We start from the raw sequence: 26,635 nt of genomic DNA, 5'->3' as shown, positions 1-26,635 counted from the left end.
AATGCAATCGCAGTATTCTCATCACTTGCGATGTTTGATCTATGGTTTATGTTCTATGACATGAGATGTTATGTGGCTGATTTATTGATAGCATGAGATGTTATGTGCTGATATTGTTGAATACATACATTTTACCTGCTACGACCTAACCTATGTGAAACATCTTTTAGAAGATGCCACCAAGACGCGAAATGCGCATACCCACCAACGAGGCGGAACTTCAGGAAATCATTGCTGCAGTCATCGCACAATATGAGGCCCATCACTCCGAGCACAACGGAGGTACCTCGGAAAATAACGGTTGTCCCTACTGGCACTTCCTCAACTACAAGCCTCCGAAGTTCGACGGCACTGGAGGTGCCATAGCTTTTGTGAAATGGATTGAAAGTATGGATTCCATCTTTCGAATGAGTGGTTGTACGCCAGAACAACAAGTCCTATACGTTTCTGGGTTGTTTCAAGATGGAGCTCGACTATGGTGGTACCTTCAGGTTCAAATGAAGGGTGAAACCGCAGCATATGCATTATCATGGGATGAACTGAAGGGAATGATGCATGAGAAGTACTGCTCCAAAGAGGAAACCCAGAAGTTGGAAGGGGAATTCCAGAGCCTGATAATGGAAGGTCCAAAAATGTTGGGATACATGCAAAGACTTCATGACTTGGCACGAGTTATTCCCCACTTAGCGGAACCAGAAATGAGGAAATTGGGACAGTTCATTTGGGAACTGGCACCAGAAGTGATGAGCTTAATGGCAGCATCTACGCCACCAACAACTAATGCTGCAAGCAAGATGGGTTTGGCACTCGTTACGGAAGCCATTAGACTAGAAAAACTTGCAAACCCTGATAGGGGGACTCAGGTAGAGTCATCTGGAAAGAACAAAAGGAAGCTTACCGAAGATACCCGAACAAATAATGATGAACAAAGACCTATTCGAGGTTGTTTTGACTGCGGAGACAAAGGGCATTCCAAGAAGGATTGCCCTAAAAACAGACAGGCCAATGATAAGATTTACGTAGAAACTAAATCAAGACGTGCTGGGTGCAAGTATCACCATGAATGTGGATGTCAGAAGCCTAGGTGCGGGAGAAAAGGGCACAACAAGGATGGGTGTGGGATGAAGAGTCCCAAACAAGGAGAAAACCGTAACAACGCTCAAGGTGGAAGCGGGAAAGGAAATGGCCGAGTGCTAGGATGCTTCCATTGTGGGGACATTGGACATCTTAAGAGAGAATGCCTGGAGTTGAAACAAGACCGTGAGAGAACACCCAGCATCGGAGTTTGTGAAGCATGCCAGGATCCAGGCATGATTACTGGTACGTTCTTTAACAACCAAAACTTTTGCATCTATCTTGTTTGATACTGGTGCCGATTATAGCTTCGTATCATTAGAATTTAAGAATATGCTGGTTTAACCGCTAGTAAGTTAGATATTCCATACTCAATTGAATTGGCGAATGGGAAGTTAGTAGAAGCTAACGAGGCGATTCGAGGTTGCGTAATCAAGTTGGGAGAGCGTGAGTTTGCTCTCGATCTACTACCAGTCCAGTTGAAAAGCTTCGACGTGATAGTAGGGGTGGATTGGTTATCGAGCAACAAGGCAGAGATAGTTTGTCACGAGAAGATTGTTCGTATTCCGACCGACGATGGTGAGACCATTGTTGTTCATGGAGAGAAGCGTGAGACGCCGTTAAGGATGATTAGCTGCCTGAAAGCAAGGAAGTGTTTGCAGAAAGGATGTGTTGCTTTTCTGGCACACATTGTGGATAAGAAGGCTGCTGAGCCAAAGATCGAAGACATTCCTGTCGTGAGGGAATATCCAGAGGTCTTTCCGGAAGACTTGCCTGGATTGCCGTCTCCAAGACAAGTGGAGTTCCGCATTGACTTAGTTCCAGGCGCCGCGCCTGTGGCTAAGGCACCTTACAGACTTGCTCCGTCTGAGATGCAGGAACTGTCGACACAACTTCAAGAGTTGTTAGACAAGGGATTTATCCGACCAAGCTTCTCGCCTTGGGGAGCTCCAGTTTTGTTTGTGAAGAAGAAGGACGGTAGTTTCCGCATGTGTATTGACTATAGAGAGTTGAACAAGCTGACGATCAAGAATAGGTATCCTTTGCCAAGGTCGATGATCTATTCGACCAGCTTCAAGGTTCAAGCTTTTACTCCAAGATCGATCTTCGATCTGGATACCATCAGCTGCGGATACAGGAGGAGAGTATCCCGAAGACAGCCTTCAGGACTCGATATGGACACTACGAGTTTCTCGTTATGCCGTTTGGTCTGACAAACGCACCTGCAGTGTTCATGGATTTGATGAATCGAGTTTGTAAGCCGTACTTGGATAAGTTCGTAATCGTATTCATCGATGATATTTTGATTTATTCAAAGACGAAGGCTGAACACGAGCAGCATCTTAGAGCTATTCTGGAGCTGCTGAAGAAAGAACAATTGTACGCCAAGTTCTCTAAGTGTGAGTTTTGGCTACGAGAAGTGCAATTCCATGGGCACGTGGTGAACGGAGATGGAATCCACGTGGATCCCATCAAGATCGAGGCGATCAAGGATTGGGAAACGCCAAAAAACGCCAACCGAGATTCGGCAATTCTTGGGCTTGGCTGGCTATTATCGAAGGTTCATCGAGAACTTTTCTAAGATCGCTCAACCGTTAACGCTCCTCACGCAGAAGGACAAGAAGCTTGATTGGGGAATCAAACAGGATGAGGCATTTCGGATATTGAAGGATAAGCTTTGTAACGCGCCGATCTTAGCTCTACCGGAAGGTACCGACGATTTTGTGGTATACTGTGACGCATCGCGTCAAGGATTGGGTTGTGTGTTGATGCAACGCCAAAAGGTTATTGCCTACGCATCACGCCAACTGAAGGTGCATGAAAAGAACTATACCACTCATGATTTGGAGCTAGGCGCAGTGGTCTTTGCTTTGAAAATCTGGAGACACTACCTTTATGGTACGAAGTGTACAATCTTTACAGATCACAAAAGCCTCCAGCATATATTCAACCAGAAGGAGTTGAACATGAGGCAAAGACGATGGGTCGAGTTGTTGAACGACTACGACTGCGAGATCAAGTATCATCCAGGGAAGGCGAATGTGGTCGCCGATGCCCTAAGTCGAAAATAGAGAACCAAGCCCATAAGGGTTAGGGCTTTGGAAATGACTATTCAAACCGATCTTTCCTCGCGCATTCGTACAGCACAGAAAGAAGCTCTCAAGGAAAGAAACCTTGCAGAAGAGTATCTCCGTGGATGGAGAAGTTGTTAGTGCCAAACAAGGAAGGAACGTTATGTTTTGAGAAAAGGATTTGGGTTCCTCTGTTTGGTGATCTAAGAAAGGTTATTTTCGATGAAGCTCACAAGTCGCGGTACTCTATCCGTCCTAGAGCGGATAAGATGTACCAAGATCTTAAAGATTATTATTGGTGGCCTAGGATGAAAGGCGATGTTGCTGTTTATGTGAGCAAATGTTTAACATGCGCCAAGGTTAAGGCGAAATACCAGAAGCCTTCAGGACTTCTGCAACAACCAGAGATCCCCAAGTGGAAGTGGGAACAAATCTCCATGGATTTTATTACGAAGTTGCCAAGAACGCCAAGAGGCCATGGCACTATTTGGGTAATAGTGGATCGCTTAACTAAGTCAGCACACTTCTTACCTATCCGAGGGAAGGATAATACAAGCAAACTGGCCGAAATTTACATAAGAGAGATTGTTACACGCCATGGAGTACCTCTCTTAATCAACTCCGATAGAGACGAAAGATTCGTCTCAAGGATTTGGCAATCCTTCTAAGAAGCTTTTGGCTCGAGCTGAATATGAGCACCGCGTTTCACCCACAGACCGACGGTCAAAGCGAGCGGCCGATTCAGATGTGGGAGGACATGCTGAGAGCGTGTGTTATGGATTTAGGTGGTAGCTGGGATAGGCATTTACCCCTGGTTGAGTTTTCATACAACAACAGCTACCACACCAGTATTGGTGCCGTGCCATTCGAGGCTTTATATGGGCGCAAGTGCAGATCACCGCTCTGTTGGTCTGACGCCGGTGATAGAAAATTGGTTGGTCCTGAAGTAGTCCAGGAAACCACCGACAAGATTGCACAGATCCGAGATCGCATTAGTGCGGCTTGTGACCGACAGAAAGCCTACGCAGATCGAAGCAGGAAACCGCTAGAGTTTGAGGTTGGAGATATGGTTTTGTTGAAAGTATCAACCTGGAAGGGGGTGGCACGCTTTGGGAAGCGTGGGAAGTTGAATCCGCGATATATTGGTCCGTTCAGGATTCTGGAAAGAATTGGGACCGTAGCATACAAGTTGGACCTACCTGCCGAACTGAATGGTGTTCACGATACATTTCATGTATCCAATCTGAAGAAGAGTCCAACGCAAGATACCGTTGCTATTCCTACCGACGAAATTCATGTTGACGACACGCTCCACTTCGTTGAAGAACCTGTTGAGGTCACGGATTGGAAAGTGAACAAGACCCACCGGAGCAGTGTCAAACTCATCAAGGTTCGTTGGAATGCCCGGCATGGTCCTGAATACACCTGGAAGCGTGAGGACCGAATGAAAGAGAAATACCCCCACTTATTTCCTAAGAACCCTGCTTCTACAAGCAGAACTTAAAATTTCGGGACGAAATTTCTTTAACGGGGGGAGAATGTGACAACCCCCACCAAATCAGGTATCCATACGACTTAATCAATAATTAATTACTGCTTAATTACTGCGCTTGATTGAAATTATGGATAAACTGCTACTTGAATACTGATATGTACACATACTTGCATCATACTTTATTAACTGTCACTCTATTATTTACGTACAGAACTTTAGTGACAAACTTGATGCACAAAAGCACAGTAGCACAATGAACGGATAACCTATCGGACATGCTGATATAGCCAGCATCAGGCAGACACTGCCTCTAAGGCCTGTATGAGCCACGAATAGTTTACTACACTAGTAGAGAGTGTAGGGAAAAGAGGATTGTAGAACTGCGTCACTAGGTGATAGTTATAGTGACCGGATGTGCCAAAAATATGATTTAAACACAAATTCTGCACTTTAAATAAAAAAATTCAGCATTTAGCTAACTAGTAAAGTGCCCAAAACATGAGAAAAATATTACTAGTCCAAAGTGTCGGGAATAAATTGTGTCACTTAAAGTAATATTAACGGCACTTTATACACTTATTTAGCACTTTAACGGAGTAATATCCAACCGTACAACCGGACTTAACCCGGGACACAAAAATATTGTCAATGACACTATTTTTCTTTTTCTGAGCCAGTTAGGATCCCCAAATACCCTAACACCCGTTATATATTACAACACACATAATACACTTAGTTGTTTCCTAACTTACCTAACTAAATGCTTAACTAATTAGTTAAAATCCCAACTAAATAGCCCTCCCCCCAACCGAACGGTTTCTCCAAGGAGACATCACCACACAATGTTTGATTATTATATTTACACTTGTCTAATATCACCACTACATATTACCTTATGGATAATGAGAGTGCATGAATTATAAATTAGACCAAAAGGGTTAGACTTTCATTCAAATACATCAACATTTTACAAAAAAAAAAAAATCTCATCTTTCTCCACTCTTGGCTACTCTCGGCCGAGAGCTACCTCACACCCACCATCTTTTTCCAATTCCATTATTGGCATTTTATATACATTCAAGTGTGAAAGGGTTCATACGAAGAGGCTCGGTGCATACGGAATCGCAAGGACCTCACCACATTGCTTTTAACCACCCATTTTTCGACTAGTTTCTTCCCTAGCCTCGAGCTAGTAGTAAGTGACTCTAAACGCCTTTTTGATCTATTCTAAAGTGGTTAATAAGAATTTTGTCGGTTGAAAATTATGAACACTAGAGATCAAGTTTAAAGTCTACAAAAAAAAATAAATAAATAAACAAAGTGGTTAATAAGTAAATAATAGTGTAAAACTTATAAATCTAGATTTGTTATGATTATTTATTGTTGTTAATTGCTAGTATGGGAATGGATCGTCATCGAACCACGCTAGAGCATGTTCATAAAACATGAACTAGCCTTATGTTTAGTCGTAAAGTTTCTAGATGACGAACCCTTTCCAACATAAACATGAACTTATGTAAAAACAATTTTTCTTATGAAATGGAGTTCTAAACTAGCGGATCTAAAGATCCACAAGTGGTATTTTCAAAGAACCAACTGTAAGACGAAACCATATTTTAAAGCCGGACCTTTCATAAGCTAGAGGTGTTTTTGTGAACACACAAGTGTGTAGACACTTGTGTAACAAAAAGTTTCAACAAAGAATTATTTTTATAATTTTTTTGACTAGAAGTTGTAAAACTTCATATTCTTTAAAAATAAGGTTTTCAAAGAAATGATTTTATTTTTAGAAATGGAAAGATCCACTAAAGATGTTGAAAAGTTACTACATATCTTACACAAACCACAAGTTCATGTATTTTGCGATTTATATTTATTTTGACTATTTTGATGATGAAACTTTGTTGATTGATGTTGGGAACCTTGTTGGTTTGAATTTTAAAAGAAAACGATACGCTTGAAAGCGTGGCCACCTCCAGTTACAGGGGAAACTCTGGCGAAATTTTTCCAAAAACCTAACGCTTGGAAACATTTTCATCACAAGTGTTATAAATGTATTTTTAACTTGTTTTCAAAATGTAAATTTCGCCACGACCTTATTTACAAAATATCGGAGGTGGGATTTTCACAAAATAAAAACTTGATAAATGTATATTTAGTATATATTTTTCATAACCACACTTATGAGGTTTTATGATCATTTTGTGAATTATACGAATATTATTTTTAGGGTAAAAATAATATTACCAAATGTTAACGATTCCAAAATAATACCTACGCCTTCATAATAAATAATAAGTTACAACGGTATAAATATTACCACCCGACCTATATCCATAACTTACGCATTTTTGGAAAATACTAATGAACGCGTATTTTGACAAGGATATTATTTTGGAAAAATTGTGTGAAATAAAATATAATATTTTTGGGAAAAATATTTATATTTTGGAGTTAGAATTAAAATATATATTAAGTGAGACTTAATAATATAATCCGAGGATACAGAAACACACATGTATTAAATTCCCCATCCTTGGGAAGGAAAATATTTACCAAATATTTACAAGGTGTAAACACGAAATGGTTGTCTAACTATTTCCCCAAAGACTTAAACCTTAAGCTAAGGCACGACCGTCCGTCTAATAGAGTTAGTACGTGTAGGTCGTCGCACAGCCGCTTGATCAGGGATACACTTGGTAGAGACGCACCACTGTGAGTTCATGTCCCCCTTTTCTCTAACTGTTTTCAGTTTACTTAACTGCGGGGGTGAAATACATGTTACTATGATTTACGAGTACTTTACAACGGTATGTTTAACGTAAGGAGGTGTTATACGATCATGTGAGTGGATAGGAAGAACATGGGGCCATTAGTCCTCATGGAGGGACCGAGGGACAGGAGCGGTAGATCTATCTGGGTGTAGCGAGCCCAGCCCCCGGCCAAACTAGAAACGGACCGTGGGGTGACTTTGTCCACATACTTTGCCGTGGCGAAATCTGCTAGGTTTGAGTCTCCCTATTTGCACTTCACATATGTCAGTGGCCTTGCAAACCATTGGTGATCACAAGTCTTCTTACACTGCTACATACCAAAACTATTTTTATACTCACAAATGTTTTACATACTCACCTACACGTGAACTCGCTCAACATTATTGTTGATTTTTCAACTCACATGTATTTCAGGAAATTAAACGGATCTGGCACGGTATGGAACGTTTTTCCGCTGCACTGGTCATGAAGTCATCAGGGTTTAGGGTTGTGTCTCTTACCTGGACAAGACACAATCCCTAAATCACGTTTATGTTTTGTTATAAGTTGTAATGTTACTGAACAAGGTTATGGTTGCATGATAAAAACAATGGTATTGTATGTTGTTTTCAAAAACCTAATGGATGACTTGCATGGTTTTTAAATTCATATAGCTTTGTTATGATTAAGCTATGGTATTAAGAAGTCACACAAATTAACCACGCTTCCGCAAAGCCAGGGTGTGACATTGTTGTAACCATGTCAGAACTTTCTTGGACTCGTTTTGTTTAAACCAAGTTCAACTGTTTGAACTTTCTTGCAGCACGTATTCAATTCAATGTCCCATATGATGAATTGCAGCTATCATATTCAAAATAGTCCCAACAAGCACTTCATTTGTTTTTGAACCATAACAGGCTTGTTTGGTCTTCGACTTCATTGAATCATTTCTTTGATCACGATCACCTTGTGGTGACGTTTTCACAAATTTGAAACTTGCGCTAATCTCGTTTGCACACATCATATACAGATTTAATTATTTATTTATTTATCTTGAATCCGCTTTATTGGTTTATCCTATAAAAGAATCTTAACACAATCGTGTGCTAAGATAATGATACACAAATTCATATCATAATTCAGTGTATCTCTTAATGATTCTTACATCATCAATCGAGCGTTTCGTAATCTTTATTGCTTTATCATCTTTGATTGAAAAAACATTATTCAATTGTTTCATTTTCAATCAAAAATCCTACTAGATTTGTTTGGAACAAACATTCGGACTTACTTCATTTTGATTTCAAGCATGGTGAACTCATTCAGTCACCGCTACTATTATTTCGATTACTACGACACCTTGTGGCGTCACAATAAATTTTTAGCTTGAGCTAATCTCATTTTCACACATGCTGTACGAATTTATTTATTTATTTTCTGTCGGTTCATTATCTTAAACAATCTTAATACAATTATGTGTTAAGATAAGAGTACACAAATTCATATCATATTCCGGTGTACCTCTAAAGATTCTTTCATCATTGATCGAAAATTCTATAATATTCATTTGGTCTTTTCATCATCAATTGAAAATTCTATTTGAAACAAATATCCAACTTTACTTCATTAAAGCTTTCTACCTGGTAAATTTGTTCGGTCACCGTAACTATTGAACTATTTCGATCCTTATGACACTCTGCGGCGTCGGTATACACTTGTAGCTTGGGCTAATTATAATCGTACGAACCACGAAAAACCATGTAAGTCTTTCATTTGACTCATCATTTAAAAATAGTCTTAATGCAATTATGTGTTAAGACAATGATACACTAAAACTCTGTTGTATATCGGTGTATCCTTGCTATTCAATAAATGTCCACACATTGATTTTCTCATATCATAACTCAATAATTGACAAATTACTTTCGTATTTCTATTTCATTCGAACTTGTTGATTCCGAGTCATCCTCAATTGACAATCAAAGTAAGTTTCCTTTGACAATGACTTCTATTGTTTCTAAAGTCATTCACAACTTGTAAACAGTCGATTTAGACATCTATTGATCATATATCCCTTTTGGCTTGAACCTAGTTACCTTGAAAATTATATCATTTCACCCCATTCGTTTGACATTGATTTCTTTAATTAATTCAGTTGAACCATTGAGTCTCATTTATTGTACAACTCATATTCATAAAATTTGATATTTTGATTCTGTATCATTTACTTTAATATTGTTTTTATTGACTAAGACGTGACATAACTCTAAAAGAGACATTGTAACCCAAATCTTGAGGACGAGATTTAAAACAAGGTGAGGAGGATGTAACATTTCCATTTTTATAATATAAGAATTATAGGTTGTTTAAATTTATTAGCCACCAGTAACTAGTTTTATTTTTAATATAATTATTCGACCCAAATAGTTTTAAAAACTATTTAATACAATTGGTTGGAATATTCTACCAATTAATTGGCCTGTATATGGGTGACCTTTCTAATAAAATAAAAGTATATAAAAACTCATATAATTAGAGGGATAGATTACAGGTAAGTTGATTGTTAGAAATATGAAGTACCTAGACGGGCCTAGTAACCGTCTAATAATTAAATTGTAAAAATATATTATATTTGAACTTACTCCGTTTTTAATGAAACTTGGTTCAAAATGTAGATACAAATATTCTCGTTCTAGTGACATATTCCTTATTTTATAAAACGTCATATTTTAAAAGTTATACGCGCCAAATAAGTGAAGCAGTTAAATTAATTATAATAATAAAATAATAAAGCTAACATTTGAGACTTTGAAATTTTGTAGGTGTCGAGATATAGGAATCAAAATAAAATAATAAATAAAATTTAAAACTCTATCTACAAACTATGCATGATGGACGGGTGTGTATGAACGTGGAGCCATTTGAGGCTTCCAACATTTTGGAGAAAGTAGTATAAATAGTACATAACAATTCGATCAAAAAAATTATCCTTCTACTCTGTCTTTCGCCTACTCTCTCCATATATATATATATATATATATATATATATATATATAGGGAAAGTGTTTTGTACAAATGCCCTTATCGTACATTACGTACGCTACAATCTCAGCCGTCAGATCATCGTCCCGCATTGAAAATCGCATGTTGTTTTTTTTGTTACAATTTCGCATGTGATAAATTTTAATAAAATCGCATGTTGGTTTTTGTAACAATTTCGCATGTGATAATTTTGATGAAATAGCATGTTGTTTTTTTGTAATAATTTCGCATGTGGTAATTTTGATGAAATCGCATGTTCATTTTTAAAATCGCATATTCATTTTTGAAATTAAAGTGTATAAATTAAAGTGCATGTAGAATTAAAATCGCATGTTCATTTTTGAAATTAAAGTGTATAAATTAAAGTGCATGTAGAATTAAATCGCATGTTCAATTTTGAAAATCGCATACTCCTTTTAATATATGGATAAAGTGCATGTGCATGTTCATTAATATATTATAAATTGCATATTCATTTTCATTTGTGAAAAGTCAAAATCGCATGTTACGTTTTTCAAGGAAACAAATCGCATGTGTATAATCTGTGTGTGTGTTACTGTTCATCTTCTTCGATTGCTGGTCGATCGTTGTTAGTCTTCTTCCGTTTGACCCTTACAACCCCCAAATCAGTAGTTCTTATTATCGATATCGCACCAAAAGGAACGAAGGGAGGTTGGGGAAGAAGAATTTCAGGTTTTTGAATTTGATTTAGGGTTTGATTTTGAAATCTCATCAGTCAATTACATGGATTTATGAACTCGCAATGACGTTTTTAACCTTCTTGGTATGATTTAGATATATTAAAATGATTAATTTAATCATTTAAATTAGTTTTGCCCGCGTTTGATTGATTAAAGATCGTACGGCTGAGGGCATCGCGTACATAATGTAGGATAAGAGGTATTGTATGTTAACCGGCCTATATATATATATATATATATATATATATATATATATATATATATATATATATATATATATATATATATATATATATAGAGTAAGGTTAACATACAAAAAGCCTTATCATACATCACGTAGGAGACAATGGTAACCGTTGGATCAGGGGTATAATCACGCATGGGACCACATAATCACGCATGGGACCACATAATCATGCATGGGACCACATAATCACGCATAGGACTATAATCACGCACGTTCTATGATAATAACGCACGTTATATTTTTTGTCATGTATGTTAATGTAGGTTAAGCCTTGAAGTACATTATACTTTCTCTATATATATATATATATATATATATATATTTATTATTTACCCTATAATAATAAAGTCATGCCCCGTTTTAAGTGTTTTAACTCCCGATCACCGCTACCTTTTCCGATTGATCTGGAGCCCCATAACGCATGTCAAGGCTCTGCCCGACTAAGTTCGTTTGGGTTCGGTCTCGTGACATAGGATAAGGTTGATTTAGGGGTACTATAATTAACATGAGTGAATATATATATATATATATATATATATATATATATATATATATATATATATATATATATATTTCAAATAGCTCGGGAGTTATACCCAAGATTTAAACCAGGAGGCTTTCTAGTTAAACCCTAAAGTTACAAAGTGGGTCCATTCTCTTTCCTCACTATTTTATTCCCTTTTTGTGATATAATTATATTCAAAAATATCCTAAAACGCTCTGTAAGTGAAAACCCGGACCCCTGAAACCCTACTGTGCATGGAAAATCAAGAAATCAAGAATTCTGATCTTCAGGCGGGCCGCGTAAAGATTAAGCATAGTCTACGCGGGCCGCGACAGCTTGTAGGTCTCCGGATATGCATGAAGGCCACGTGTCGTCACACGTGTCACAACCACCAATGACTCAGCAACCCTTACCGCCACCTTTATGGCCACACGGGCCGCGTAAAGGTTAAAGAAGGGCTCACGCAGGCCGCGTGAGACCCAAATTTCAGCTCTAAATAGGACATGCTACGAGCTTTCATCTGGTGTCGAAATCATTTCATAAAAACGAAAACATACTGCTCAATTTCGAAAATTAATATAGCGAGGCGCTGCTACGATACATGGTATTAACTCGATCGCTGCTACGATTCAATATCCGATCGATTGAAACTATCCGAGGAATGTTTAAGTGCTGCTCAAACCCGCGTTATACTTTGTCATTCGTTGTGATTCCGACAGGATGTTTGAGTGTTGCCCGAACTCGGGCTATACTTTGTCATTCGTTGCGAATCTGCTGGATGTTTAAGTATCGCACTTTGTCATTTGTTGTGAGGCTTTAATCTCGTGAGCTTATCGTAAAAGTTGTATTCAGTTACTTACCTAGTTTCGTGTGCATTATTGTTTAAATTAGGTTATCAGGCTTATCAGTAGGCTAAACTCTACCCCATACACTTACAATCAAAGTAGATGCTAATTCTCAGAAGAATTTGAATCAGGAAGCTTGTTAAATCAATACTGCATGCTTATAATGTGAGTCATTCTCTTTTTATCAACTGTTTTACAATACTCCATATTTTCAAAGGTTATAATTACAGGGATTAAGTCGTGGTTATCTTAATCACTGGCTAGTGGGGTATTGTGCACATTACTAATTTCTCACGGGTTAGGCTAATAAATCCTCACCGTGATAAACGTTACTACTTAGGGAAAGACCCAATAGTGGTATGACCATCGTCAGCAAGTGACAAAGTGCCAGATAAAAATAAGATAGAAGCCATTGTAATCGCTCTTATGCTGTAATTTATAACTAAGGGTCATTTTATAAAAATGAATGAGCTCACTCAGTATTTCCTGCTGACAAAACCTTTTTAAAACGCGTTTCAGGTAATTACAGTAGATCGGAATAAAAGAAGGATACGGCACCAAAAGTCTTACAGAAGTGGCTTAATTTTTATCAATTAAATTAAATTAAGAAAAGTTATTTTATGTATTCGGGTTATCCCATATTAAAGCTACCTTTGTAAAAACATGGGTTTTATCCCATCTATTTAATAAATAAAATCCGGTGTTTCTAAACTCTGATATTTTTCCTAACTCACGGTTCTGATGAAATTTCCGCTGCAATGTTTTTAAAATAACCACCTGTACCATTTGGCTGCTCACGGCTCCCGATTCCGTCCAGGGTGGGGTCGGGGGTCGTGACAACCACCACCACCACCATCGCCGTAGGTGCGTATTGTATTTTGGTTTTGTTGTTTTACATTTGAAACATTGTAAAAATTTATCTTTTGTTGTTTTAGGTGTATAACATTGTAAATATTAATCTTATGTTTACATTTTATCTTGTTTGTTGGATAATTGTCATCATATTGTTTATCCTATGCACATGTTTTGTTATTAATATATGTCCTAATTATTAAAAACTCGTAGTATTAAAAGCTCGCAACATAATCCGATATATATAAATAGGGTGTGAGTTGGTTACAAAGTCCATTTTTCTTACAAAGTGTAAAAAGGCATAAAACACCATAATGTCAACCATAAAACACACTTAAAACCCACAAATAACAAAGTAAAGATTACTAGAACGCCATATTTGTGGGTTTTGTCTTGTGTTTTGGATGATAAGGCTTTGATTATTGAATGACTAACATTAGTGTGTTTTATGTTGATTATCATCTTGTGTTTTATATTCATAGTTCTACGATGGTGTGTTTGAAGTTTTTATGGACTGTTAGGGTTTGGATATTGTGTTTTAGTGATCTTAACTCTGTTATTTGTGGGGTTTGAGTGTGTTTTATGGCTGAAATTGTGGTGTTTTATGACTTTGTACACTTTGTAGGAAAAATGGACTTTGTAGCCGAACCCACCCTATATAAATAATACGGCAAATACTATCGTAACATAGACGTTTCACATAATAAAGTCAGAAATTATTCAACGCTAGTAGTACGTTTAATTACAAACTCGTAACATAATCCGATATATCTAAATATACGGAAAACACTATCTAAACAATTACTAAAACTTATTAAACAGTTTCTCGGTTTACAATATATATATATAATTATATACGGGTCGTATAACATTATACGACCCGTATACACTAGTTAAACACACCCAAAATCTGATAAAACCTCACAAAATATAAACACCAGACCGTATAATGATGCAAGGTCGAAATCCGGTGTTCTTTTATGTTTAAGTTTATGTTTTTACATAACTTTTAGTTTCTAATAGTCTACTTTTGATTGGAATTGTGTTTTGCAGGTCTAACAGAGTTTAAGGAGCTAATCGGGAGCTATACGGAGCATCGAGACGGAAAACGGCTCAACCGTGAGTGAGAAATGGAAAAAATGGAAATCAAGAAGGGCAAGCATCCTCGCCGACGCCCATATGGGTCATCAGCGACGCCTCATACATAACCCCGTCGGCCAGAAAGTATCGTAACCAGTGGATTAAAGCGTCAGAGGAATCTGGAACAACCAACCACCGTCGCGGACAACCCTACAGGGAGTCGGCGACGCATTCGTCTGCTACAAAATGCGAAATTATGGTTTCCAACTTTTGGGGGACGGGTTATATTGATTGTTTTGACCATTCTTGAGGGAGTTACGAAGTTTTTGAGTTTTGAACACCACTTTGGAGCCAAGAACAACCCCACCTTCAATTCCAATCCATAGAATTCATCCATCATCATCCTTTCGATCACAACCCTAATCCACTACCATCATCATCACCATCATTCCATCTTCAATCCATTCATCAAAACTACCAACCATAAACCCTAATCATCATACATCTCCATCATCAAGCTTCAAGATGTTCAAGTTCAAGATTCCATCAATCGTTGATCACGTTCCGTTCACCATTAGCGGCTAATTCTCGCGGGTTTCACACCGGCGTAGAATTTTGTAAGGTTTAGGGTTTGCTTTATGTTTCTTAGTTGATTTGTGACAAATTGCTTTTTATTTTGAATTGATTGATAATTGTCTTACATTTGACTACATTTGTGAATTGTCGAATGATTATAAAATTTGACTTTGCGAAATAAGTTTGTGTATTTATGGTTTATCTTTCAAGAGGTTTTACTTGTCCGAGATAACAAAGTGCATTGCGGTCCGTTATACGCATTGATAGCAATTGGCACCTAAGCTTTGTGATAGAAAATCGTTAATGATCCAAATTCAATTGAATCAATCTAAAAGTGTGTAGCAACCCTAGGCTTTGCAATTGTTGAACTGGGTGTGAACCTTGATTCTCACTTATTGTTTACATCATCAATCCAATTTTCATGCAATCATTAAAGTTTTTGAGTAGTAATCATTTTAGCATCAAACTCGTCGGTTTAACCGACACCCTTTCAACCAAACAAACATTCAAATTAGATAATAGCAAGCTTCATAATTGTGACACTCTTTAAATCAATCAAATCCGTTTACAAACCACAAACTCTTCGTGGTTCGACCCCTTACTACCACTAACACATTGTTAAGGGTAATTTGGGTTTATAAATATTATCTTTGACCGGAGCGCAACACTCCGATCATATAACATTATATTGGTCTATACCATTGTATACGAGTCGTATAATGTCATACGACTCATATACATGTAAAACAAAAAAACATTCTAAAGCATTTATTTATGTGCAATGATATTCTATACGGGTCGTATAACCTTATACGACCCGTATACACGTAGGGATGTGTAAATGAAAAAATAGGGGTGTGGGAACAAAACATGCCTATCGGGGGGAGTTAATATTCACACATCCCTATCCTCTATCTTTCTCTATACATACATAGATATATATAGAGAGATAGAGTGAAAAACGATGTGAGAATAAGATATAGGGGTCTGGGAATGATGAGAGCCATATTTAATGAATTGTATCATTTAGATTATATTAAATCCTTTATCTTATCCTACCATTATTTTATGTTTACTTGATCCGACCCGTTAATGATCCGATTGATTTTTGCCCCCAGAAACAAAAATTTATGAATCCACCACTGCATATAAGTGCATATCATGTATATATTCAGTTCAATTTGGTTTAGCGCAAAACAATACAAATTCAATTCGATTCAACTTTCAATGTTCGGAAGCCAGATTCAAACAATAAACACCAAAGTAACCATAGGATGGCTATATTAGTTGTTTTTTAGAATGACTACCGTACACACTCGTTAAATGTACATCTCAATCTACACCAATCTTTACCAGTTTACCATTATAATAGAATTCTTAACTAGTTAGAGTCTTAGAGAGAAGCCATACTTACTATACCATACCCATTGGTAGACCTTGATATAGCTTTATTATAGGCAGTGACGAACCTACTACCATGGTTTTTGATGGAGGGGGGCTTTAAAAAATTAGTGTATTATTTAGGCAAAAGTCTTAATCACACGCTTTAAAAATATTAAAATCCTACTACGAGCACATCCCTAGAAATAAATTGAGTCCGCTACTAAGTCTACAAGACGTGTAACTAATCAACCATTAGAGCATTCACATCCATTCCACCATTTTTTAACCAAAAAACAATACATTTTCTCTCTCATTTTTAATTAAATAATATTTTTTATACCTTTTTAATTACCTTTTCTCTCTCCTCCACTCACAACCACTTTCAAATATATTAAAAAATTATAGAGAGTGAACAGTGACACCTCAAATATACATATGAATAGTAGCATTTTATCTCTCCTTCAATCACAACCACTTTTTATACTCTTTATATTATTAAAGAACTTGGCACCCACAATTTGGTGTAATGGATATGAATGCTGTTGTATAGACCTTTACTCAAGCAAATAATTTAAGGCTACGTGCAAAGCGTAAACTTTAAACCTTTATGTTTTCTCCTTTACTAAAGCTAATTAATAATTTTAGGGCAATGACTAGTGACATAACAAAATACCAAAGTCCACAAATTATTATTATTTTATTTTATTCTAAATTTCTGTCTAGTTTTCACATCAGAAATCACACCAAACTCCAATTTTGTACACTGTTAAACATCTCAATTAGTCAAAATTTAACAAGTTATTAGGTTTTAACCAAAATCTTTCCTTTCTTGGGTTCTGCCCATTTCTGATTATTATTGTCAAAGAATCAGTGGAAAACAGGCTCAAATGGAAAAGAAAACAATTTATTCGATTCTGGGTGTTCTTTATTCGAATAAATTTTACTTTTTTATATTTGTTGGTAGCTTTGTTATCTGCTGTTGTTCTTATGAAGTTCATGCTGCTTCCACCGAATCTTTTACCCTTTCAAGTTTCACTTATGGCAGAACTGTGCTCAAGCCTTATGATTGGAGATACATCAGAGGTATAATTAATCTTTTTATATTAATTTTTTGATCATTTCTGCAATTGATTAAGCTTTTATTTTTAATCTTGTTATGTGGGTCAAGGTGAAAATTTGAGAATTTTTAGGTTAAATTTTGTGTTTTTTGCATTTGGGTTATCAGGTTAAGATATGATTTAAGTAGGGTTTTGATAAAGTTATAATCTTTGTTTATAATTAGGTTTTGAAATTGGGTCAAACTGTCAAAGTTAAAAAAAAAAATTGGAATTTCCATGTTGAAAGATTAATTTAGTCTGTTTTGCAATGGGATCTATACATAGTTGACCTGTTATCAAGGAATTAACCACCATTTCAGGAGGTGTTTCAAATTGTTTATTAAAACTTTGAAATTAATATGTTTATTAAAAGGATTAGATGTTGCTTAAGGATTTAGTTAAATACTATTTGCTGTAAAGAATGTCGTGATCGAGAACAATTTGTTGCACGGTGATACAAGTAAACTTTAAAGTAGTTATCCTAATGCAACTAGTTTGAATAAAAGAATTATTGTTTTTTATGTTGTTGTCCTCAAGATTAGGTTTTAGACTGATTTATTGCTATAATTTTCTTATCAGATACTAATTCAATATTGTTTTTATTTTGCAGTTGATTTGCCAACATGGTTTTCTTTGGTGACCATATCTTTAGAGTCGGATGTCGACCTCGTAAGTATGATCTCCTGCGTTACCAAAACCACACTAGCTTTTTATGAATAAATCGTGTCATCAAAACGTTACGTTTTGATTAATGTTCAAAGGCTTTCTTATCCTTTTGGTGTTTTATGCATTATATTTAGGACCGGTGTTGTAAGAATCGTTAGACGCTAGTCTGTCAGCTGGTGGGGTACCGACTAGCGATTAAATCGGATTGGGATTTTATATGTAATTTTCAGTTTTATATGTGTATACACACATTTTTATATGTAATTTTTCTAAGTATACATGTTTTAACACCTTCTGCAACCCATATTTTGAAGTACATAGGATTAATTGCCAGAATTTACAGGTTTTGGCTATTTAAAGGTTTTAGCTGGAATTGCTAGACGGCCATCGATTTTTGGTTGATTAGGACCGGATTTGACCACTGTTGACCGCCTAGCAATTAATTGGCCGATTAGATGAAACTTACTTGGTGAACCTGGGACTAGCAATTAATCAGAGGCTAGGCGGGATTTTTACAACCATGTTTAGGACAATATCTGGCCCTGAATTTATTTCTTATTTCAACATATAGATGATGCCCATATAAGAAAATTATCTAGTGGTCGAAACAAACATGACACAGTATTTTCGAATCCATTTGTGTTGTTTTTCTTACTTTTAATGATTTGCAGGATAAAAGTAGAATTATGATGGCAGATAAAAGTAGTCTACCGATGATTTGTGCGCGTGAAGGCAGCCCTCCTTTGCCCGACACACATAATACCTCTTTTACTGGTTTAGGTACATAATTAAACTCTTGAATTCCCTTTACAATAATTCAATCACATCTTCGTTTATTGAGTATAAATGTTAAATGGCGCGGGGGGGGGGGGGGGGGGGGGGATAGTGCACGGTCCTCCCAACCGCCGGAGTGATCTCACTCCGGGAGCCGCTACCCCGACCAAGCTAGCTCTGCGGTGACTTCCCCATGCCGAGTGCTTACCCTGGGCGACATATGCCACTCCCAAGACTCGAACCCGGTACCTCTGGGAAGAGGTGGGTGTCGGTGGCCAACTGGGCTACCCCAGTTGGTTATGTTAAATGGCCTAAAGGAACACATCATAACAAATTCTCATCAAGCTTGGCTGATTTTTTGAATTAACATTTTTTTCTATTACTTGTTTGCTTTTGCAGTGTTGGATCCCATTTCAAATGGGTCTTTGGCAATCGAAGGACTTCAGTTTTCCGAGAAATGTTATCCTATGCAGAAAAATATTCTGATAAAACTAACAAACGAGCAGGTACGTTTTCTTTCTATATTCTCACACTCATGGGCGAAGGTTTGTTGGTGCCCGGGGGTGCACTCGCCCACCCCAATATTTTGGTAGAAGTGTATAGGTTCCGGTTTTTCGTCCAGAAATTTTAAAAATTATATAGGATCGCCTCCCCCAATTATTTTTCCTAAATATTTATACAATATATAAATTAAAGTAAAGTTTGTTACCACTTTGTATATAAGTAGTTTTGTAAATATATTTTAACTCTTATTTGTTTAACCCCAGGTTACCCACCACACAATAAACTTAATCATAAATTGTTATGTCTAAGAACGGGTCCTTTAAATGAATGAATTTTTTTAGTTTTATTTAGAACTATTATTATTTGACCTGACCCGAATCGATAGCCGACTCGACCCGAAACATACATAACGATAGAAAAAAAAATTTGGGTCCCATCACTTTACGCCCCCTTGAAACTTTTGGTCAAGCTCTGCCACTGCTCACACTTAGATTTTTCTAGTTGCGATGGAAATTATGATAATGCCGATGCTTCTTGTCTATGTGTATACACGCACGTGTGTGTGTGTGCGCGTGTGTATATACATATAAGTTTATACGTACATATAAATATAAATATAATATTATAATGTATAAGGGAAGGTTCACTTGAGAATGCTAAAAAACTCTAGAACAAAAAGAGAACTTTTGATCACATGTGATTAAGTCCTTTTGACATCCATACATATACATAATATGCGTATATATGAGAGCAATGAGAACTGCGAAGGCTATGTTATGTTGTGTGAAGGTCATTTAACATTAACCGACTATTACAAAATTGTCATTGTATGTAACAAACAAATTTTATTAGTTTTGATGTGATGAACTTTCAATTCATTACCATCTTATGTAAAATAATATAACCTACAACACATGTAGCCAATTACTTATATTTTACAGTCGTTATGCTTTTGTGGCTTTCCATGTAATCGCTTACATGTTCATCTTAATCCATGTAATCACTTACGCTCATTATGCTTTCATGTATCTATTAATTGAATTCAATATTGTTCTATAGATTTCCCCCGGAGTATGGTACTTTGGTTTATTTAACGGCATTGGATCCATGAGGACTCAATCAAAGATGGTAATTCATATTATCTTGAAAATAATCTACAAATAAATTCCATAAAAATCATGTATTGGTCTTTTCATTACAGATAAATCGAGGCTCGGGGTATTCTTTTAGTGGGAACGTGACCGTTGAAGGTTGTATGAGCCCGTCCATCTCGGGTCAATTTTGCAATGAAACAATTGATCATCTTTCATGCGTTGACCAAAATTCAACGCAAGGTATCGTCACTTCGTGTAAAAGCGATGGCGAACGATCTTGCATTCATCAAAACGAATCAAAACTCTACTCTTTGGATTTATTGGGAGTTACCGAAGAGATCACTATATCCGCAACCAATGTCATATTCAACCAATCACAACGCTTGAATGGTGCAAATAACGATAGTAATATCATACTAATGTGTTATGCTCGACATGGGAGCATATCATCACCATCAACACATGATTATTCGGGTGATATCAATAATGCCCCTTTGGTTATACGATCCCCAAAAGTTGGTCGGTGGTATATTACCGTTACAACCCTCAACGTTTCTAAAGAAATCGCGGGGAGCACGGATGTTTGCTATTCATTAGAGTGGAAATTACTTCAATGTCCGATAAATAAGGCCGGTTTGAATTGTACATGGGAAAGATACACACTTCAGGTTTGTTAATATCTTTCTTAAGCTATTTGCATATAAGAATCATTAAAATTAGTTGATATATACATACATGTATATAGGGAAAGGGTAAAACGAGAACCACCTTGTGTTGTGAGAACCGTGAAAACTAGGCCTTACAAAAGGTTTAAAAAAAATTCCAAAATTTAAAAAAAAAAATAAAATAAAAAAAATGTCGTCTGTGAAAATTTACATCACCGTAAAAAGAATTTACGGGTGACGTCATTGTTTTGTAAAACAAATTTACATCAGTGCAAATGGAAATAAATACCGGCTCGGCAATTTTTTTTACAAAAGTATTTGTAACATTTTCATCTACGTTTGTGCAAAAAATGGTGGCAAAACTCGCATGAGAAGTAGGAGTTCTCACAGTTCTCACAACTCAAAGTGGTTCTTAATTGAAACGGATCCTGTAATCCTGTATATATATATGTATATATATAGAGGAAGGTTGACGTACATTACGGCTTAACATACATCACGTACGGCATGTAATTACGCACGTTCATTTTAAAATCACGCACGTTATAACTCAAAAATCCAAAATCACGCATATTGAAACACAATAATCACGCATATTGAAAACATTAATCACGCATGTTCTAGAACAAATCACGCATGTATGATATACTTTTTCTCTCTATATATATATATATAATTTAGATAAAGAGTGATTAGCATTTTCATCTTACAGGTTCAGTCATTTGTTCTTTAATTTGATTCTTACAGAAAAATGGTGGAATATGCAGACAATTATGAGGAAGAATCCATCGGTACCGTTTGAGTCGTATTATTTACCCGCCAGCGATAAAGTTACATCAAATTCTCCTAATTTCCCTCTAGAACCTCTCCTTAGCAACATATCACTTGGTCAAAGTCAAAGTCAACATTTTGCTTGGACTTATTTTCTAGTAGACATCCCTTCAGGTGCAAGTGGAGGAAGTATTCACATCCGGTTGAATTCCGACAAAAAAATAAATCACGAAATATACGCCTCGTATGGCGGATTACCATTTGAAGATAAATGGGACTACTTTTATGCGAATTCGACTAGCAACAGTAACGGTTCTATGTTTTTTAAGTTGTATGATTCGGATGAGAAGACGATTAGTTTTTATATCGTGTATGTCAGAGGAGGAACTTGGAGTTTTGGTGTAAAACATTTGACTTCTGTTGGTAATGCCTTGAAAAGTCAAAGTCAAACTACCATGTCTATTTCGATTGAAAGATGCCCGAGAAGATGCTCGTCTCATGGAACATGTCAAAATATTGTGGAAATGAGCGGCTTGTCTCTATACAGCTACTGCTGGTGTGATCGTACACATGGCGGCTTTGACTGCAGTGTTGAAATCGTCTCGCATCAAGGTAAACTTGTTTATTGCGTACTTACCGAAATTGAATGAATAATATATGTGGATTCTTATTTCTTGCAAACGTATAAGATTAAGTCATTTAAATGTTGGCATTGATCTTCTTTCTCTTGAAGCGTTCATATACGGGTCATAATTTGATATAAGAATCATGGATTTGTAGGGCATATATGGCAGTCGGTTTCTCTTATCGCATCAAATGCTGCGTTTGTATTTCCAGCTTATTGGGCACTTCGGCAGAAGGTAAAAATATTTGTTGACTTTCTCTTTTATGTTAAGTTTATGTTTGACTTTTGAAAACATTAGTTCCCTCATTTTAAAGATCTAATATCGACCCGAGTTGTATAACTCGCACACCCCGAATCCAATATATAGGATTAAGTTCAAATGAGAACTCCTCCGAGTTGTGAGAACCGCGAGAACTCCTACTTCCCATGCGAGTTTTTCAACCAAATTTTGCACAAACGTAGGTTAACATCTAACTAACATTTCTGCGAAAAAAATTGACGAGCCGACATTTATTCAACATGCAAGTTTTCACTGATGTAAATGGCTGCTGACGTCATCAGCTCCAGAACGTTACGGCGGGTAAATTTGGCTGATATTGATGAAGTTTTTCAACCAAATTTTGCACAAAGAAGTCGTATACGATATATTTTTTTTGAAAAAGTTTTATAAAAGAAAACAATTTCGTCAATTTTTTTTCAAAATACCTTTAGATCAAAAAGTTCTCAAGTTCTCACAACTCAAGCAAGTTCTCATTTTAACCCTTCCCTATATGTGTGTGTGTGTGTGTGATGCAAACTACAAGAATTATGACGTTTGACTTTTTTGAAAGTCAAAATTAAACATACAATGTGGTACTTGCAGGCGTTTGCCGAGTGGGTGATATACACATCTAGTGGAATCTCTAGTGGTTTATATCATGCATGCGATGTCGGCACCTGGTGTGCTTTATCGTTCCGCGTATTGCAGGTAATTTATCTTTTGCCCCTTTGCTATAAGAACTAAAAATAAATGATCAAAAAGACATCTTTGCCCCTTTGCAGTTCATGGATTTTTGGCTTTCATTCATGGCTGTGGTAAGCACTTTTGTATACCTGGCTGATATTGATGAAGGGTCAAAAAGGACAATTCATACGGTGGTTGCCATTCTTACGGCCCTTATGGCTGAAAACGGGCCAACTAGGTAAGCTTGATATGCTTTACGGGCTGTTCATGTTTTGGTTTATGCTTTATGGGTTGTAATATGATGCTTATGTTGTCACAGATCCTCCAACATTGTTCTTGTTATAGCAATCGGCGCAGCGGGTCTTCTTATTGGATTTTTGATCGAGTTTTTCAGGCACTATAGGCGATTTTCATTTTCAGCAGAACTCTTGCTAAATATGCTTCATAGGTGAGGTTCTGTGTGTATTTCCAATCTTAAACGATGGACGTTCTTGTAAAATAGTGTTTTTTTAAAGTGATACTAAAAATGGGTGTTTTTTCTTTCTTTTTCTGGTTCGTTTTTTTTTAACGGTAAATTTGGATCACTGACGGACCACTGGAGTATCATCGTGCTACCAGCGGAAGCACCCGATCATATCCATCTCCACTAGGCATAATGCCTATACACCAATTCAGGAGGAAACCCAATAAATATGGGAAAACCCCTTTGTGGGAATCGAACCCAGGACCTATTGGTCCCAAAGCTTTATCCCACCTCCAAGATGCCACTAGGCTATAAAGCCATGGGCTCTTTTTCTGGTTCGTATTTCTAGTGAATCCGCAGCTGCGAAACACGAATTCTATCTCCTCAATCTCACAGTTATTTTTTCAGTTTTTATTTAACATATAATTTAGTTTCTCTCTAATAATTTGTAATGTTTGATATTTAAAATTATCTAAATACACATTTTGTTCAGCTTTTTTTTTGTCTACATTTCGGTATGAATTTTACTGTAAACTGATTAGTAGTAGAATAAAGTAATATTTGGTATTACGAAACTAAAAAATACTTTATTTTGAATGCTTTCACTTTTCGATAAATTTTTTTATTGAAATGTAGACAAAATATCGAACAAAAATGTGCATTTGGATTTTAAATATTAAATATTCAAGTTACTAGAAAAAAAAACTAAATTATATGTTAAATGAACGCTGAAAAAAAAAAAATTAAGTTTAGTGAGATTGAGGAGAGAATCCGTGGTCTTAACCAATGGATTCACTATAAATCAAAAAACAAGCACCATTTTCACACTTATTTTTCCAAAAAATAACTTTTTTTAATAAGAAAATTCTAAACAATTAGACAGTTTGACCTTTGGGTCAAAGTTGGTAGATTCTGGATTCAAAATTGATATAGATTTTGTTAAGAGTTCCAACCATCATTCTTCATGTCTGGTACATTTTTTTTGCGAAGTCATTTGCAATTCGAGTTTGGAATCAGCCCGTTTGAGTTTCAGCTCGTTTGACATATTATTTTTTCAGGTGGCAAACAGTTAAAGACTGGTTTCATAATCTTATAAAGACGATTGTTAAACGTTTTCGATGGTTTTTTGTGGTTGCCGGATTTGGTGCATTGGCAATGGCTGCCATAAGCTGGAACCTGGAATCTACAGAGAGTTATTGGTTTTGGCACAGGTCAGTTTTATGAGTACTTGTCAAATATTTTCACTTTACCCCCTTGTACTTTCTCACCGAAAGTGAACATGTTAAAAGCAGGACTGTTCAGGTTTGGCTGGTTTTGACAAAAAAAAAAATTTAGGCCGAATTGCCAACCATGATTTTGAAAAGAGTTAATTACTATTTTCGTCCTTGTGGTTTGTCAAATATCACTATTTCAGTCCATTAGTTTAAAAATTGCGATTTCAGTCCCTGTGGTTTCACTTTCGTAACCATTTCAGTCCACCTCGTAACTATTTCAGTCCCTGTACTTAACAGAATAATGGACTGAAATGGTTACGAAAGTGAAACCACAGGGACTGAAATGGTTACGAAAGTGAAACCACAGGGACTGAAATGGTTACAAAAGTGAAACCACAGGGACTGAAATCGCAATTTTTAAACTAATGGACTGAAATAGTGATTTTTGACAAACCACAGAGACGAAAACAGTAATTAACTCTTTTGAAAAAAACTACAATCTAAACCGGTTGGGCTGGCCGGTTTTAGCAGTTTGGCGGTTTGAACTGATTTTTGTATATTTTTTTTCAAAAGCCTTGATTTGTATTGAAATTATTAAAATGATGAAGATGGTTTACGAATATAGTGCATATGCATCACTGCATATTTTTAAAATAAAAAAAATGATAAATAATATGTTAAACGGCTGGTTCCAAACCTTCCGTCAGACAGTAAAACCGCCAAAATCAAACCGTATACATTTAAAATTGATTGACTTGCTTTTGTTCGAACAATTCAGTCGGTTTCAACAGTTTATGAACACCCCTAGTTAAAAGTCGGATGTACCCTCCGTTTTGATGTCTTCATCTTTAAAGCTATAACGACACAAATTATTTTGCAGTATGTGGCATGTATCGATATACACTTCTTCTTTCTTCTTCATCTTCTCAAAAGTAAATGGTGTTGTAAATGGAGAGCCTCCAAACACAAACTATGAGTTGACCCGACAAGACTCCCTCTCAAGAGGTCAAGGCCGACCGGAAAATGGTCGAGTGAGCTAGATGTTTTGTTTGTTCTAATTCTTTTTGTTATTGGGATGTTGTTAAAGATTACCTAGAAATGTAAATGTATATGATAACCTCTAGAGATTTTGTTATAGAAGTAACAAGTTTTTTGCTCAAAACACAATAATAGTTTTTAGTTGATGTTCATATG

At 36.4% G+C, this 26,635-nt stretch overlaps 1 protein-coding gene across 1 annotated transcript; it reads left to right on the top strand.

Moving 5' to 3' along the window:
• Positions 1-17,277: 17,277 nt before the first annotated feature.
• Positions 17,278-26,633, top strand: LOC110920616. Its single transcript, XM_022164790.2, has 13 exons — positions 17,278-17,708; positions 18,333-18,391; positions 19,060-19,168; positions 19,562-19,668; positions 20,726-20,794; positions 20,868-21,428; positions 22,193-22,808; positions 22,977-23,056; positions 23,684-23,788; positions 23,863-24,002; positions 24,084-24,212; positions 25,286-25,438; positions 26,322-26,633. Exons 1-13 carry the CDS (start codon positions 17,513-17,515, stop codon positions 26,479-26,481), a joined length of 2,484 nt encoding a protein of 827 aa, XP_022020482.1. The 5' UTR covers positions 17,278-17,512; the 3' UTR covers positions 26,482-26,633.
• The last annotated feature ends 2 nt before the right edge of the window (positions 26,634-26,635 follow it).

Source organism: Helianthus annuus, chromosome 17 (genome assembly GCF_002127325.2).
Source record: "Helianthus annuus cultivar XRQ/B chromosome 17, HanXRQr2.0-SUNRISE, whole genome shotgun sequence".
Lineage (NCBI taxonomy): Eukaryota > Viridiplantae > Streptophyta > Magnoliopsida > Asterales > Asteraceae > Helianthus > Helianthus annuus.
The sequence above is the reverse complement of the archived record's forward strand: the minus strand, read 5'-3'. Positions and strand labels throughout refer to the sequence as shown.